The sequence below is a fragment of the Rhincodon typus genome, unplaced genomic scaffold (genome assembly GCF_021869965.1).
Source record: "Rhincodon typus isolate 14 unplaced genomic scaffold, sRhiTyp1.1 hic_rhity00000784, whole genome shotgun sequence".
NCBI classification, from domain to species: Eukaryota; Metazoa; Chordata; class Chondrichthyes; order Orectolobiformes; family Rhincodontidae; genus Rhincodon; species Rhincodon typus.
Window position 1 is genome coordinate 12,174 of NW_025966422.1, and position 16,759 is coordinate 28,932.

The 16,759-nt window shown below is 41.5% G+C and overlaps 1 protein-coding gene across 1 annotated transcript in view; it reads right to left on the minus strand.

Moving 5' to 3' along the window:
* Positions 1–16,491, minus strand: part of LOC109920880 (T-complex protein 1 subunit alpha) — a gene marked incomplete at its 3' end in the record, with an annotated part of 28,484 nt that extends 11,993 nt beyond the window's left edge. The window contains exons 1-4 of the mRNA XM_048592195.1: positions 16,348–16,491; positions 15,390–15,487; positions 11,541–11,651; positions 10,687–10,868 (exon numbers count right to left, since the gene is read on the minus strand). Coding sequence (XP_048448152.1) covers positions 10,687–10,868; positions 11,541–11,611 — 253 coding nt within the window. The remainder of the gene's footprint in view (positions 1–10,686; positions 10,869–11,540; positions 11,652–15,389; positions 15,488–16,347) is intronic.
* Positions 16,492–16,759: the final 268 nt, after the last annotated feature.

Genomic DNA, 16,759 nt, shown 5'->3' on the forward strand with positions numbered 1-16,759 from the left:
TGGACCATTAAACCAGAGACCCAGATATCATTCTGGGGACCTGGGTTCGAATCCCGCCATGGCAGATGGTGAAATTTGAATTCAATAAATATCTGGAATTAGGCATCTACTGATGACCATGAATCCATTGCCGATTGTCAGGGAAAAACCCATCTGGTTTACTAATGTCCTTTAGGGAAGGAAACTGCCATCCTTACCTGGTCTGGCCTATATGTGACTCCAGACCCACAGCAATGTGTCTGACTCTTAAACACCCTCTGGGCAATTAGGGATGGACAATAAATGCTGCCTAGCCAGTGATGTCCTCAACCCACGAATGAATAAAGACAAAGTAAACCACAACATAACTTCAATAGTATTTCACAATCTAGCCTGGAAGTGCCACATAGGTATTCTGACAGAGAGCAGGTCAGATTCAGTCATGATTGTTACTGTTGTCCAGCCTTAGCCATGGCAGTGGTTGGGATTCAACCTAACTGGTAAGAGTTCCAAGCTTGGCGATGATGTTCACGAGTCTGCAGTTGATTTAGTTTGACAATGTCCACAGACTGAATACACAAAGGAAGGCTGGCCATTTGGGTTGCTTGTATTCATGCAACCAGATCACTGGTTACCTTCAGATTACAACTCAGTATTATTGTATAAACATGGAGAAATGTTCTTTCAATTTATTTCCATTTATATGATTCTGAGGCAGAAATGTGCTTTCAGGATGCACACCTTGGAGCAGACATAGGCTGTTCAGTTTACCTAGTCTGCCCTGCCATTCAATGAGATCATGGCTGATCTGAATACTCCCAATTTTACTTTCCGGTCTTTCCCCGTAACCTTTAATGACCCTGCTGCAACAGCTCTCTGTGGTAAAGAATTCCACAGGTTCACTTGTCTGTTATTCTGAGATTGTGCCCTCTGATCCTCGACTGTTCCCCAGGAGAACACAACGTTTCTGCATCTATCAAGTCCTCTAAGGACCTAATATTTTCCTACAAGGTCAACACTCATTCTTCTAAATGGGTACAGGCCCAGCCTACACAACCTCCTCGTAAGAGGGTAGCTCATTCCCTGGACTGCCTCCCATGCCAGTAGATCTTTCCTTTGATTAAAGAGGTCCAAAGCTTTTCGCAGTATTCCAGCTATGGTCTGACAGTGCCTTATACGTTTTAGCAAACCTCTCTACTTTTATATTCCACCCCCTTTAAAATAAAAAAAAAAGTCAATATTCTACTTGTTATCACCATACCTGGTAAATTTTGATGCTCACTTTATGATTCATGGAAAAGGACTCCCAAATCCCTCTGTTCCATTTCCTTCTGCAGACTTTCTGCCAAAGTGCATAACCTCACATTTCCCCACATTATATGCCACGTGCCAAGTTTCTGTCCAGTCAATTAGCCAGTCTTCAATTGTCCTACAGACTTTGGGACTCTTCCAGAATCTAAGGATTCCTCGAAGATTACCACCAGTGCACCCACTATCTCTGCAGTTATTTCACTTAATATCCGAGGATGCATCTCATCAGGTATTATTGGTCTTGAGCCCTATTAGTTTCCTCGCCCCCTTTTGCCCCTCAAACAATTTGGAAATTTGGAATGCTGTTATTAGAGCATTCCTCTAATTTTCTTATCAACTCTGTAGGCCTCAGAGGTCTGTATGCAGTAGTGACTTCTGCAAACTGGAAGTCAATGCCACAATGTAGGGAACCATGCAGCAGCTGCACGCTTGCGCAGCAGAGGAAATGTTGGCTAATTAGCTGATTACTGTCTTCTACTGTAAAGACTTGTGCAAAGTATTTACTCATCTCATTTGCCATTTCCTGGTTCCTCATTCTTTCCCTAGCCTCATTTTCCACAGAGTTTCACTGTGGTTTCATGCTCCTTTTTCAAAATGTTTGAAGGAGTGAATTAGAATTAGAATTAGAATTAGAATCCCTACAGTGTGGAAACAGGCCCTTCGGCCCAACAAGTCCACACCGAACCTCAGAGTATCCCACCCAGATCCATCCCCCTATGACCCACCTAATATACACCCTCTACCTCCCTGAACACTACGGCCAATTAGCTAACCTGCACATCTTTGGACTGTGGGAGGAAACCGGAGCACCCGGAGGAAACCCACGCAGACACGGGGAGAATGTGCAAACTCCACACAGACAGTCGCCCGAGGCTGGAATCGAACCCAGGTCCCTGGCGCTGTGAGGCAGCAGTGCTAACTACTGTGCCACCGTGTCACCGTGCTTGCTGTCCATCCTGATGTTACTCATAGATTGACCCTCAGTTTATTTTATCCTTCATTTATTTTGGTCATCTTTTGTTAGCTTTTAAAAACTTTTCCAAACCTCTAACTTATTTCTAATCTTTGCCACTTATTTCTAATTTTTCTAATCTAAATATTTCTAATCTTTGTTTTTCTTTCAATCTCATTATCGTTAACTTCCCTGGTTAACCGCAGTCGGCTCATTCATTTTCTAGAAACCTCATTCCTCACTGGAACATGTCTTTGCTGGAAGTCATGAATTGTTTTCTTATAATGTCCGTTGTTCCTCAGCAATCTTTGCTGCTAAACTTTATTCACCAGTCCACTTCAGTCAGCTCTTCCTTCAAACCTTTGTAATTATCCTTATTTAGATTTAGTTGTTTCTTAGCCAAGTTCCTCCCTCTCACTTTGAATGCTAAATTTTATCATCTTATTGTCACTGTTGCAAAGGGAATCTTCCATGCTGACATCATTTATCGAACCTGCCACATTACGTATCCAGACCCAAAACAGCCCGACCACTGGTTGGATCCACAACTTGTGGAAACTGTTCTGAATGCTATGATTTCTTCCTCATGACTTCTTCTGCCAATCTGACTATCCCAATGTGAAGATTAAAGTCACCCGTGATTAATGTGCTTTGTTATATGCCCTCATTATCTCCAGATTTATTTTCTGTCCCACCATATTGCTGCTCTTAAGGGGCCCATAAGCTACACCTACCTGTGCCTTCTTTCCTCCTTCTTACCTCCATCCATGTAGACGACATCTTACAAATAAAGATCATTTCTTGCTATCGTACTCATTCAGAGCTGGATCAACAATGCTACCCCACCGCTCTTTCCTTTCAAAGAAAGTCACATAACACTGAATATTTAGTTCCCAGCTTTGAGGTATAGTTATATGACAATATATTAATGTAAATGACGCTGAATACATCAAGGCAGACAAGTTAACAAAATTAAAATCATGGGAGATCAAAAGTTGTGACCAGTTATTTAGACAACAACTTAAAATGGATACAAGTTTAAATTTAAACTGCAACCCCTTCTACTCTTGGCTCTTTTAGAAGTGCCCTTTTACAACATCACTTAAAAAAAATTCACCTATTGATTTTTCTGGGGTGAGATCCACATCTTTGAGGGGAAGTATTTTCTAATTTCTTACCTCATTGAAGTTTATCTGAAGGCTGTACTGTTCCTTATCCTAGATCCTCCAATAAACTTTTGTTAATCTTTACAATAACTTAAATGTTAAATGCCAAAACCTGAACTATACCACCCTTAACCACCTTCATTTCGACAAAGCACAGGAACAAGCCCTTTGGCCTACCAAGGCAGCACTGACAAATGATGCCCTTCTAAAATAAAAATCTTTTTGCTTCTACACAGTCTTTATGCCTCTACTCCCTACCTATTTGTATATGTATCAAGATGCACCTTAAATGTCGCTACTGGATGTGCCTCCATCTCTAGCAATGCATTCCAGACACTTACTACCTTCTGGGAAAAAAAAAACTTGCTTCTGACATTTCCTTTAAACTTACCCTTCTTTTACCTTAAATCTATGTGCCCTAGTAAGGGACATTTCTGCCCAGGGGAGAAAGATTGATTACCATGAATAGAACAGATAGTCAATTTTGTAAACTATCAGATCACTCCTCATCCTTTGATGTTCAAGTAAAAACAAACTGGGTTTGTCCAATCTCTCCTCATCACGAATACCCTCCAGACCAAGGCAACATCCTGGTAAATTCTTTCTGCACCTTCTCCAAAGCCTTGGCATCCTTCTGGTAGCGCAGTCACCAGAACTGTACACAATATTCTAAATAATGACTTAACTCAAGTGCTATACAGCTGCAACATGACTTGCCAATTTTTATACTTTTAGCTCTAATTCCTTGTTCGAGTTCTTTCCTGCTATCTGTTTTCTTTAAGGATTATGCGCCTTCAGTTTCCTAAACTTTACGTCTCCCTTTTCTATTTGACTAAACTCTCAACTTGAGGCTCCCGAATCTTGCTATCCTTATCCTTCATTTTCACAGGAACATGCTGATGCTGACCCTCTAGTCAACTATCCTTTAAAAGATTCCTACATGACATGTGGATATACCCTCAAACAGCCCCAGTTCCCGTCTCGTGGCAGTTCACCTTCCCATAATTCAGTACTTTCAGCCGAGGACTGGAGTGTAGGGGGCTGAGGAGTGACTTGATAGAGGTCTATAAAATCCTGAGGGGCATAGATAAGGTGAATAATCAAGGTCTTTTCCCCAGGGTAGGGGAATACAAAAACAGAGGGCATAGGTTTAATGTGAGCGGGGCAAGATTTAAAAGGGACCCAAGGGGTAACTGTTTCTACACAGAGTGGTGCGTACGTAGAACGAGCTCACAGAGGAAGTGGTAAAGAAAGGTACAATTACAACATTTAAAAGACATTTAGACAGGTTCATAGATAGGAAACATTTAGAGAGATATGGGGAAAATGCCGGCAAATGGACTATTTTAGTTTAGGAAAGTGGGTCCGCATGGACGAGTTGTGCCAAAGGGCCCGTTTCCATGCTGTATGACTTCATGACTACTCTTACCCTCATCCATAACTAACTTAAAACATACAGAATTATGGCCATTGTTCCCAAAATGCTCCTCCACAGAAACTTTGATCACCTGGCCAGGCTCATTTCCCAATACCAGGTCTAGTATGGCTTTGTTGGGCTATTTACATCTTGTTTCAAAAGAACCATCCTGGACACATGTAACAAATATTACCTATATCCAGCCCCCAAAGCCCACTCATCCATCCAAACCATTGGCACTAAGAGTCCCAGTCAATGCAAGGGAAGTTGAGATCACCCACCATAGCATCACCGTTGTTTTCACATTTTCCGTAATCTGTCCATCTGCTGGCTATCGGGAGGGCTAGAGTATAACCTCAAAGTGATTGTATCATTTCTAATGCAGTTGTTTGTTAGCTCACCGAACTGGTTGTTCTGTGGTATGCAAACATTTTGTTACCCTTCTAGACAACATCTTGAGTGCAACCTCTAATCGAAGCATTGGTGTTCAGCTTCCTTCCAGATTTATAATGATCCTCTAGTGTGATGGTCTTGTCGTTTCCTGTTCTGTGTTTTAGCAGCGGTCTATATACGGGGTCTATTTCTATGTTTGTTAATAGAGTTCCATGTTGAGAACCAGGCTTCCAGGAATTCCCTTGCACGTCTGGTCACTTTGGCCCAGTAAAACTGATGGTCCTCATTGTCTGCGTGTATTGAGACAAGCAAATATTGGTCGTGTCTTTTTACTGCCGGCTGGTGTTTATGTATCCCGGTCGTCAGTTTCCTCCCTGTTTGTCCAACGTAACGTTTATTGCACTCGCTGCATGGTATTCTGTATATGACATTGGTCTTGTTTATAGTTGGTACGCGGCCTTCAGTCTGATAATATTTGGCGCAGTGTTGCTGTAGATTTGTGTGCAATCATAGTTTTATGCGTCTTAGGCATCTGGTAGTCATTTGATATATTTTTTGATATAGGAAAGTGTTGCTAGTGTCTTCTGTTCTATCGTGTCCTCTGACTGTCTTTTAGGCATCTGCAGATGAAACTTCTCCGGTATCTGTTGGTGGTGAAAACTTTGTGTAGGTGTTCCTCTTCCATTCTCCAGAGTTCTGGGGTTGTTACAGTGTGATGAGGCTCACCAAGATAGTATCTTGATACAGCTGTTTGTGTATTGTGGGGTGGTTGTTATTGAAGTTAAACATTCAACAAACAACTCCTGTTCTTAGACGTAAAAGGTAGAGAGACTAATGGTGAATTCCGGATCAGTGCACACAGGAAGGCTACACACACGGACCAAATCCTTAACTACAATAGCAACCACTCCACCAAGACACTATTTAAATGAGCCGCATCACACTGCAACACCCCAGGACTCCGGGGAACGGAAGAGGAACACCTACAAAAAGTTTTCATCAACAAATGGATACCCAAGTAGTTTCGCCCGCAGATGCCTACAAATCAAAAGACATAATCAAAGGAATGGTACAACAGAAGACACTAACAACACTACCCTACATCAAAAAATATATCAAAAATGACTCAGGTTCCTAAGAAGCATAAAAATCATGACTGCACACAAACCTACAGCAACATCGCACCAAATGTCATCAAAGACTAAAGACTGCCTACCAACAGTAAACAAGACCAAGGTGATATACAGAATACCATGCAGCGAGTGCAATAAACGTTACATTGGACAAACAGGGAGGAAACAGACAACCGGAATACACAAAGGCCAGCTCACAGTAAAAAGACATGACCAATATTCATTTGTCTCAATACACAGAGACAATGAGGACCATCAAGTTTGACCGGGACAGTGACCATACTCGGACAAGTGAACAGCAAACACGCAAAGGAATTCTTGGAAGCCTGGTTCTCAACACGGGACTCAATTAACAAACACAGAAATAGACCCCGTATACAGACTGCCACAAAAACAACAGAATCCGAAGCGACAAGACCTTTACACCAGAGGATCATATAAGTCCAGAAGGAAGCAAAACATCAATGCTTCAATTAGAGGTCGCACTGATGTTGCCGAGAAGGGTAACAAAACATCTGCACACCACAGAACAAACAGATCAGCAAGCTAACGAACAAATGCATCCTCAACCCAAGCTACAAATTTTCACTAAGACCTTAAAAACCCTTCCCAATCCTGTTCTCCCTCAGTACAGCTGTGATATTTTCCCTTAATTAGTAACAGGACTACTCCCCAACTCTCTTACATCCATCTCTATCTTTCCCAAAAGATCTCCACCCGCGAACATTAAGCTTCCAGTTCCGAACCCCCCTCAACCAAGTCTCCGTAACAGTCACATCGTAGTTATGTGTATTAATCCAATCTCGAAATTCGTCTGCCTTATCTGTCATACTCCTTACATTAAAGCAAATACACCTCACACCACCAGTCCTGCCTTCTTTCTCGTAGTCTGCTTGCTCCTTGGTCATTTTACTTGCTGACCTACTGGTCTAGTTCCCAGCCCCCTGTCATACTAGTTTAAACCCTCCCAAATGGCACTATCAAACATCCCTGCCAGGATTTTGGGGTGCCCTTCCTGTTTAGGTGCAACCCATCTTTCTTGTAGAGGTCCCACATCCCCAGACGACATCCCATGCTCTACATACCTTAAACCCTCTCTCCTGCATCAGCTCTTTAGCCATGTGCCTAACTGTATTATCTTCCTATTCCTAAGCCTCAGTGGCACAAGAAATAATCCCGAGATCACAACCCTAGAGGTCCTGCTTTTCAACTTCCTACCCAATTCCCTTTGCAGGGCCTCACCTCTCTCTATGTTGCTGGTACCAATATGGATCACAACCTCTGGCTCATCCTCCCCCTTCAGAGACATCCTTTACCTTGGAAGCAAGGAGACAACACCATCCTGAAGCCTCATGTGCAGCCACAGAAATGCCCATCTGCGCCCCTGACTAGAGTCCCCTATCACTACTGCTCACCTACACTTCGATCCTTTCTGCTGTACAACAGTGCCAGCTGTGCTTCCACTGCAGCTTTCCCCTGAGAGTCAAACTCCCTAGTATCCAAAATGGTATACCTGCTTGTAGGGGACTGGCCACAGGGCCACTGCCTTCCCATGCTTACACCTCTTCTCTGTGGTTACCCAACTCAAGTGTACAGCCCTTGCTGTTGGTGTGACCAGCACTCTAAAAGTGCTATGCATGACACACATTTGGCTCATAGATGTTCCATAGCGAGTCCATCTGCAGCTCCAGACACAGTGCAAGGAAGTGTCCTTGATTTCCCACATTGCATGAGGAGCATTCCACAAAGCCAAGTTCTCCTGCCATTTCAAACCTTACCAACTACAGAAAATAATCCAGGAACTGATTATTCAACCTTATCAACTCATCACCAAATTCAGGTCTCTCTTTCTCTATTCCTAGCAGTCTACAAATACGAAAAGTATCTCTCCCCAGACAGCATCTGCTCAGTTTCTAGACCTGGTTCCTGAACAGCCAAACCAGAGTCACTTTTTGAATCGTGATATCAATTCCAGAGCTCCACCCGTGAATTAAGCCCACACTGCCGCAGTTCACCTCCAGTTCAATCTTCTGTGTTACTGCCGAAGCTTGGACTGCTTAGTTCCAACAGCCTATTCATGTGATTCTGCCCTGAATTCCTTCCCCAACGACAACGTACCCTTTCCAATGGCAGTGCTCAGAACTACATATACAACCCCAGGTGTTGATCTGTAACAAGGGTTGTGTGTACACCTTTTAAACCGTTAGCAGCACCTGTTCCCTATTATACTGGAGATCTCTAGTCCAGTAGCATTCCATCTGGGTTTTGGACATGCAACCATATTTTACAGATTGATACACACAAAGTCCAAAATACTTACATTCACTGTTGCAGCATTTAACCAATAGATACTTAAATCCATTCTTTATTCTTCCAAAATGGATAACCTTAATTATCTGCATTGAAATGCTTCCTCACTTAAACTATAGCAAAACTTTGCAATTTTGCACTATGTCTACATTACATACTGTGTTCATCTTCTGTGTTAGAGTAAAGACATTTGTGGGACACACAGTCAGAGTCATACAGCACGGAATCAGACCCTTCGGTCCAACCAGTCCATGCCAAGCATAATTCCAAACTAAACACCTGCCTGCTCCTAGCCCATATCTCTCCAAACCTTTCCTATTCATATGCTTATCCAAATGTCTTTTAAAAGTTGTAATTATACCCACATCTATCACTTCCTCAGGAAGTTCATTCCACATACGAACCGTCTAAAAAAACTTGCACCTCGTGTCTTAGACCTCTTTCCTCTCACCTTAAAAATGGGCCCCCTAGACTTGAAATCCTCCATCCTAGGGAAAAGACAACTACTATGAGCTCCATCTATACCCCTCATTATTTTATCAGGTCACCTCTCAACCTCCTACACTCCAGTGAAAAAGGTCCCAGCCTATCTTTATAACTCAAACCTTCCATACTCAGCAACATCCTGGTAAATCTCTTCTGAACCCTCTCCAGCTTGATAATATCCTTCCTATAACTGGGTGACCAGAACTGGACACAGTATTCCAAGAAGAGGCCTCACCACTGTCTTGTGCAACCTCAACAGGACTTCCTAACTTGCACACTCAAAAGGACTGAACAATGAAGGCAAGTGTGCCAATGCCTTTTTAATCATCCTGTCTGTGACAGAAACTTCAAAGAATTATGTACCTGCACACCTAGGTCCGTGTTCTACAACACTATCCAAGGCCCCACCATTAATTATATAAGCCCTACTCTTGCCTGTTGCACCAAAATGCAATACCTCGCATTTATCTAGACTGAAGTCCACCTACAATTCTTCAGCCCATTGACCCATTTGATCAAGATCCCTTTGTAATCTTAGAAAACTTCTTCATTGTCAATTGCCACCAAATTTGGTGTCATCTGAAACTTACTAATGATGCCTTTTATATCCTCATCCAAATCATTTACATAAGTACCAAAAGAGAATGCAGAACCGATCCCTGTGGAACACTGCTGATCACAGGTCTCCAGCCCAAAAAGCAACCTTCCACTAACACTGTCTCCTGCCACTAAGCCATATGTCCAAATGGCAAGCTCACACTGAATCCCATGTAACCTAATTTTACTAGGTAATTAGTCTACCATGCAGAACCTTGTCAAAGGCTTTCCTGAAATCCAAATAAATATCTACTGCTCTGCAATTGCCAAACTTTTTGGTAACTTCCTCAAAAAAACTCTATCAAGTTTGCAAGACACAATTTTCCTCATTATCCCTAATCAATTTTTGCCTCTTCAAATGTCCATAAATCCTATCTTTTACAATCACTTTCAACAATTTACCCACAACTGAAGTCAGACTCACAGGTCTATAGTTCCCCGATTTCTCCTTACAACCTTTCTTAAACAAACTTACAACATTAGCCAGAGAGATATTAAGAACTGCCGATGCTGGAGTCACAGATGACACAGTATGGAGCCGGAGAAACACAGCAGGCTAGGCAGCATCAGACGAGCAGGAAAGCTGACGTTTCCGGTCGGGACCCTTCTTATGAAGGGTCCCGATCCGAAACGTCAGCTTTCCTGCTCCTCTGATCACAGAGATCACTGTTGTAAATAAGTGGAATTGATCTTACACAAAGTTTGTAAGTAATAACCTTGCAAGTATTACACCTTGCATTTCTGCACTAGCAGGTATAGCAGCAGAGTTCAGATTCCTGTGGTCTGTAAAGGTTCCAAGTCGACTGCGCAGAACATTCACTTGCTGAGAAGTCATGCACTATTTGCTGACACACGGAGGTCACTTTACTCCATAACACTCTAGTGGTGTTATAGTTGGCATTTAAAAATGCCTCAATTTCACCATTTAGAACGGACATTTACCTTGTGAACCAACAGTACAATTAAGTGCATAGCCATTCACCAAAAGACTCTCTCTCTGGCTCCGTCCATGAGCCTTAAGCAAATTTATCGCCTTGATTGGATAGCGTGCCTGGCCTTTAGCATCTGTGAATTTCACTGCATGAGCAGCATCTACCACCATGTTGGCAAAGAAATCTGCATCACTGTGCAATTCAAGTCAAGGTTAATAAGAATTGTTGAAGTTTAAAAATTGACTGAGAATTACTTAAAGTATGAGTTTTTAAACATTCTTCTCATGGGTAAGAGGCTACGTTACACTGAGTACACTATGCCTCTAAATCTGTCGTCAACTTGGAACCCTAGTCAGATGGAAATGCTTGCAGATAAATTCCCACTCATTCATAAAATTCAGTGACATCCATCTCAAATGCACAAAAATAAAAAACTAATTGGAATAATCTACATCCAAATCAAATTTGTTAGTTAACAAGATATAAGAAACCTTTGCTGATCATTATTTCAAGACAAACGGCAACAGAACAGCAACAAAATATCATAAATCTCAAGGTAATAACGATACTTTGTAGCACAATGTACCTTAAGCAAAAGGATTTACCAAACTATATTAACACAGAATTCCACCAGTGTGGAAGCAAGCCATTTGGCCCATCAAGTCCAAACCGAAGTGCTAAACTAGTGTTACCAGCTTAACATTTTAAAAAAATACACAGTCATACTTCTTGCCAAGATGTAAATATCTCATTCTCAATTAATCTATTTGGAATGCCGACTAGAGTACAAGGATAAGAAAATCACACGTTGAATTTATCCTTCCAACAAACCAAATGCACCCCATGTTTCTGTTCAAAAGATACACTCCAATTATTTTTGATGACATGGATGTTTTAGCAGCATTGACAAGACACTCTCTGCCTAGTTCATCCATATTAATGGTCAGGTTCTCCTGAATGTAACGGACTGCCTCCCTGTTAATAAAAAGGAATATATTTACACTACATTGTCTTTATTTAACAACATTTATGGTTGAACCTTTTACAAGAGAAAAATATAGAGCATTAATACAACCATCTAACTAAAACCAATGTTCACGTTCTTGGATATAACATGAAAAAATTAAAAATTAAGTTACAAGTGGTCTTCCTTTGACATCAGACCACCATAAAACAGATATTCCTCTCTTCATTTGAATGGTTAAAGCAACTTCATCTTATACCCAAACTGCTGCAAATAAACATGGTGAAAATGACTCCCTTGTCTGCTCCACACTCTCCACTAGCACCACCACCGGCACTTTTCCCTGCAACTGCAGGAGGCGCTACACCTGCCCCTACACCCCACACCCCCACCTCCATCCCAGGCCCCAAGAAAACCTTCCACATTAACTAGCACATCCACTAATGTGGTATATTGTATCCACTGTTCCCAACGTGGCCCCCTCTACATCGGGGAAACCAAGCGGAGGCTTGGAGACCGCTTTGTGGAGCAAATACGCTCAGCTCGTGACAAACAACAATACCTCCCAGTCGCAAATCACTCCAACTCCCCCTCCTTGGATGACATGTCCATCCTGGGCCTCCTCCAGTGCCACAACGATGCCACCCAAAGGCTGGAGGAACAGCACCTCATATTCCGCCTGGGAACCCTGCAGCCCAATGGTCTCAATGTGGACTTTACAAGCTTCAACATCTCCCCACCCCCAACCTTATCCCAAGAACAGCCCCGCTCGTCCCTGCCTCCTTGATCTGTCCATCTTTTCTCCCACCTATCCACTCCTCCCACCTCACTGACCAACACCCACCCCCACTTCCTACCTACTAGCCTCATCCCCGCCCGTCTTCTCTCCACCTATTTGCTCCTCTATCCACCTTCTATCATCGCCTCCCCCTCTCTCTCTCTCTATTTCACAGCCCCCTTCCCCTCCCCATTTCTGAAGAAGGGTCCAGACCCAAAACTCCTCTGATACTGCCTGGCCTGCTGTGGTCATCCAGCTCCACACCGTGTTATCTCCTACTACCTCTGGTGAAAGTGTCATCTAGGTGGGCTCAGGACCTAGTATTTCTCGTTCTGCATCTAACTTAATTCACAGCAAGACAACTCTAATTACTTAATGTAGCTGTTAAAAGGAGGATAAAAGCAAGAATACATCAACAGCAACATGAAAACAATATTCATACTTCTGTGCAGTCATTTTATTTGTACAGAAACAAATTCAGTACATTGCTGTGACTATATTTTTCTCCCCACAAGCAATAACTAGCAAGCCAAGAAACAAAGTCAAGCTAGTCAAACAATGTGGGTTCTTGGAAAAGTTAATCAATTCATCAAATCTAACCCTGGGCAAAAAAGCAATTTCTACAGAATTTTTTTTCCTTTTAAAGAAAATAAATACTCACTTCTTTCCTTAGAATTTAAATATTAAGACTGCAGCTGTAGTAACTACTGTTCTACAATTCTTTTAAATTAGCAAGTTTATAAGGGGGGCAAAGTGTTCCCATTAATAACACTGATTGGAGGAATTGTGCTTATTAATTGAGTTCATGTGTACAATATTACTGTAAAAGAAAAAGTAGTGGTGTTCACATTTGTACCATGGAGGAATAATTAAGTGTCAACCTTGAATTTCTGAAAAAGACTGAAAGATGTCTTGGCTATGATAACATGACCTCTATAGCATCAAACATCTAACATTTCCCACGTGGTAGAGCAAATAGGCAACTTGTGAGTATGCATTCAGATCTCATAACTATTCTTAAAGAAACTCACAGTATAAACATTCTCAGTTCCTCCAAAAGTACACACATTCTTTAAAGTTATGGTCATACTCTAATGACTTTTTAAAACTCTAAGACTCTCTTAAAATACTTTTCGTTAAATTCACTCACGCAATGTGGATATCACTGGTAGCTGGGGTAGAATTTATTACTGTTAGGCAGCGGCTTCAAGGATTATAACCCCACTGCATTGAAGAAGCAGAAATACATTCTCAAGTCAGGACAGCTTGGATGTGAAATTACAGGTGATTGTGTTCCCTTGTATCTTGTACCCTAATCCTTCTCAATCATAGTGGTCGTGGGTTTGGAGATGCTGTCTAACGAACCTTGGAGAATTTTTGTAGTGCATTTTATAGATAGTACTGACCGTTGTTAATGAACGTTGGTGGCAGAGGGAGTAAATGTTTGTGGATGTGGAGAAAATCAAGGGTTTGTTTCCTCCTGGATGATGTCAAGTTTCTTGAGTATTATGCTGCAATCATTCACACAACTGGGGAGTATTCCATCATATTCATGATATCTTGCAGACAGCAGACCGTTTTGGGTAGTCAGATGGTGTTCTTCACTGCAGGATTCCTAGCTTCTGACCCACTATTGCGGCCACACTATTTACATGGCTAGTCCACTTCAGCTCTGGTCAGTGATGACCCCCCACCCAGGATATTGATAGTAGGGAATTCACTGACAGCAATGCCATTGATAGCATTAGGGCAAGCATGGTGGCTCTGTGGTTAGCACTGCTGCCTCATAACACCAAGGATCCAGGTTCGATTCCACCCTTGGGCAATTATGTGTAGAGTCTGCGCATTCTCCTAGTCTGTGTGGGTTTCCTCCAGGTGGTCCGGTTTCCTCCCACAGTCCAAAGTTGTGCAGGCTAGATAGATTGGCAATGGGAAATGCAGGGTTACAGGGATAGAGTAGTGGATGGGCTGGTCTTCAGAGGGTCAGTCTGGACTCATTGGGTCAAGTGGACTGCTTCCACACAGTAGGGATTCCATGATTTAATGCCATGGGTCTGTGGCTATATTCCCTGTTGATTGGGCCTAGGACTCACTACCTTTGAGTCAGAAGGCCTTTCAAGTCCTATCTGCTCCAGAGGTGTGTCATAACATTCTTGGACAGGTTGCTAAGAATATCTATTCTAAGGAACTCATGCAAAATGCCCCAGAGCCAAGATGACTAACATCCAATAACCGCAACCATCTTCCTTTGTGCCAGGCGCGATTTCAACCAGCAGACATTTTCTCCCGATTCCCACTGACTTGAATTTTGCTGGGGTGAAGTCACCCTTGGTCAAATGTGTTCTTGATGTCAAGGGCAGTCACTCTTACCTCTAGGATGTAGCTGTTTTGTTCATGTTTAAACCAAGGCTGTAATGAGGTTAGGAGCCGAATGGCTGCGACAAAACCCAAATTGAGATCAGTGAGCAGGTTACTTCAAAGCAAGTGCTGGTTGATAGCACTGTTGATGACAATTTCCATCATATTCATGCACAGCAAATTCACTTAAGTTCTAGTTCAATTCAGAAGTGATTGACAGACTTTTATTTAAACATTTCCACCTGTACTAAATAATTGTTGCAAACAAACTCTTCCCACTTGCTTGTTCCAAACTGGACTTAATCTAACAACTACTTCAACATACATTCTGTCCTATTCTTTGCACCTATAGTTGTGTCCTGCACTAATGACAGTGACCGACCCTTGTACTTAATAAAATGCTACAAATACTAATTCAGTACTTCAAGTTTTGACAAGTTTTAATACACCTGAAAAAAAAACAATTTCAACAGCAAACTTCAACTGGACATACAGCTAACTATTTCATGCCAGAGAAATTAGTATAACTTTAAATCTACCACACATCTGTGAAGTTCAAGTAATTGTACAACTTGCATACACTTGACTTATTGAATATTTTTTCTGAACTTACTTGCAGGCAAGGCGATAACCACCAATGATAGAGGTTGGATGAATTTTCTGTTTAACCAATTCATCTGCACCCTTAAGTAGTTCAGCAGCAATAATAACCTGCATTAAGGATAAAGGAACACAATCTGTCCAGTATTAATTAGTCATCCCATCCAGAATGCATTTTGAAAGCTGACAGATAGGTTTGTTAATCTAGCATGCACAAAATAACAAAAAACAATGAATTAAAAACAGGCAACAATATCTTTTTAATTCATACACAAAATCAAATCATTGAACAATTTGAAGAAATTTAAATATTACAGATTATGCAAAGTTACATTTTTAGTTCTGAAAATCCAACTTTTAAAGTATCAATTTGAAATTCGCTAAAATTAAAATTAGTGGTTAATTCAATTTCCAGTCAATAAACTTCAGCACTTATACGTAAAGCGTAGCATTCATGAATAACAAAGCATAATACAATGCTGTCAACTTGGAATCAACGGGATACAGAAAAATAATTTCTCCATACACTGATGGTTCACTTTCTAAGTCTTTGGATCTCAAAATACTGTCCTCCTCCTCCCTCCCTCTCACCCCCCGCACCACCACCACCCCGGTTTCACGCGGACAATTGTTTCTGATCCACCCGCGTGGAATTAATTCTAAACAGGAATAATGCTCACATAGTCCATTTTTCCCCATTCAGCACAAGACTTAAAATAATTAAGTGAGCAGCATTGCAGGTCTACCTACAGCATGTGAACTGCAGCAGTTAAAGAAGGCAGCTCACCATCTCTTTCAAGGGCAACTAAGTACAGGCATTAAAAGCTGACCAACCAGAAATACTCATCCCACAGTTAATGTTTTTTTAAAATTTGTACTGTAGAACAACGCAGGTCAATCCACAGATATTTCTCACTAGCATTTGTTAAAAAAAAAACACACAAAGCAGGGCAGATGACAAATCGACTTACAACTGATGTTGTACCATCCCCCACTTCCTTGTCTTGCAGGTCAGCTAATTCACATAGCACCTTGGCAGCTGGGTGTTCCACTTCAAGCAGCTTGAGAATTGTTGCTCCATCATTAGTGATGGTGACATCCTAAAGTTCAGAAATATGTAAAATTTAAGAAATAGCAAAACCTTTAGATCCATCATAAGAAATCTTACAATAATTTATTCTATCCCATCCACAATAGTTCATGTATTTTGCAGAGACAGCACTAATTCTTGATGAGCATACTTTTGAAAAAATTCTCTTTTACAGCTTTGTGGCTTTTAAAACAAATGCATGTGTGATATTGCCATTAGAAAGCACACTACCACTGATTGAAAATTCTCAAATAAACATTCCACAGGAGGACAGAACATAACTTAAAAACTAA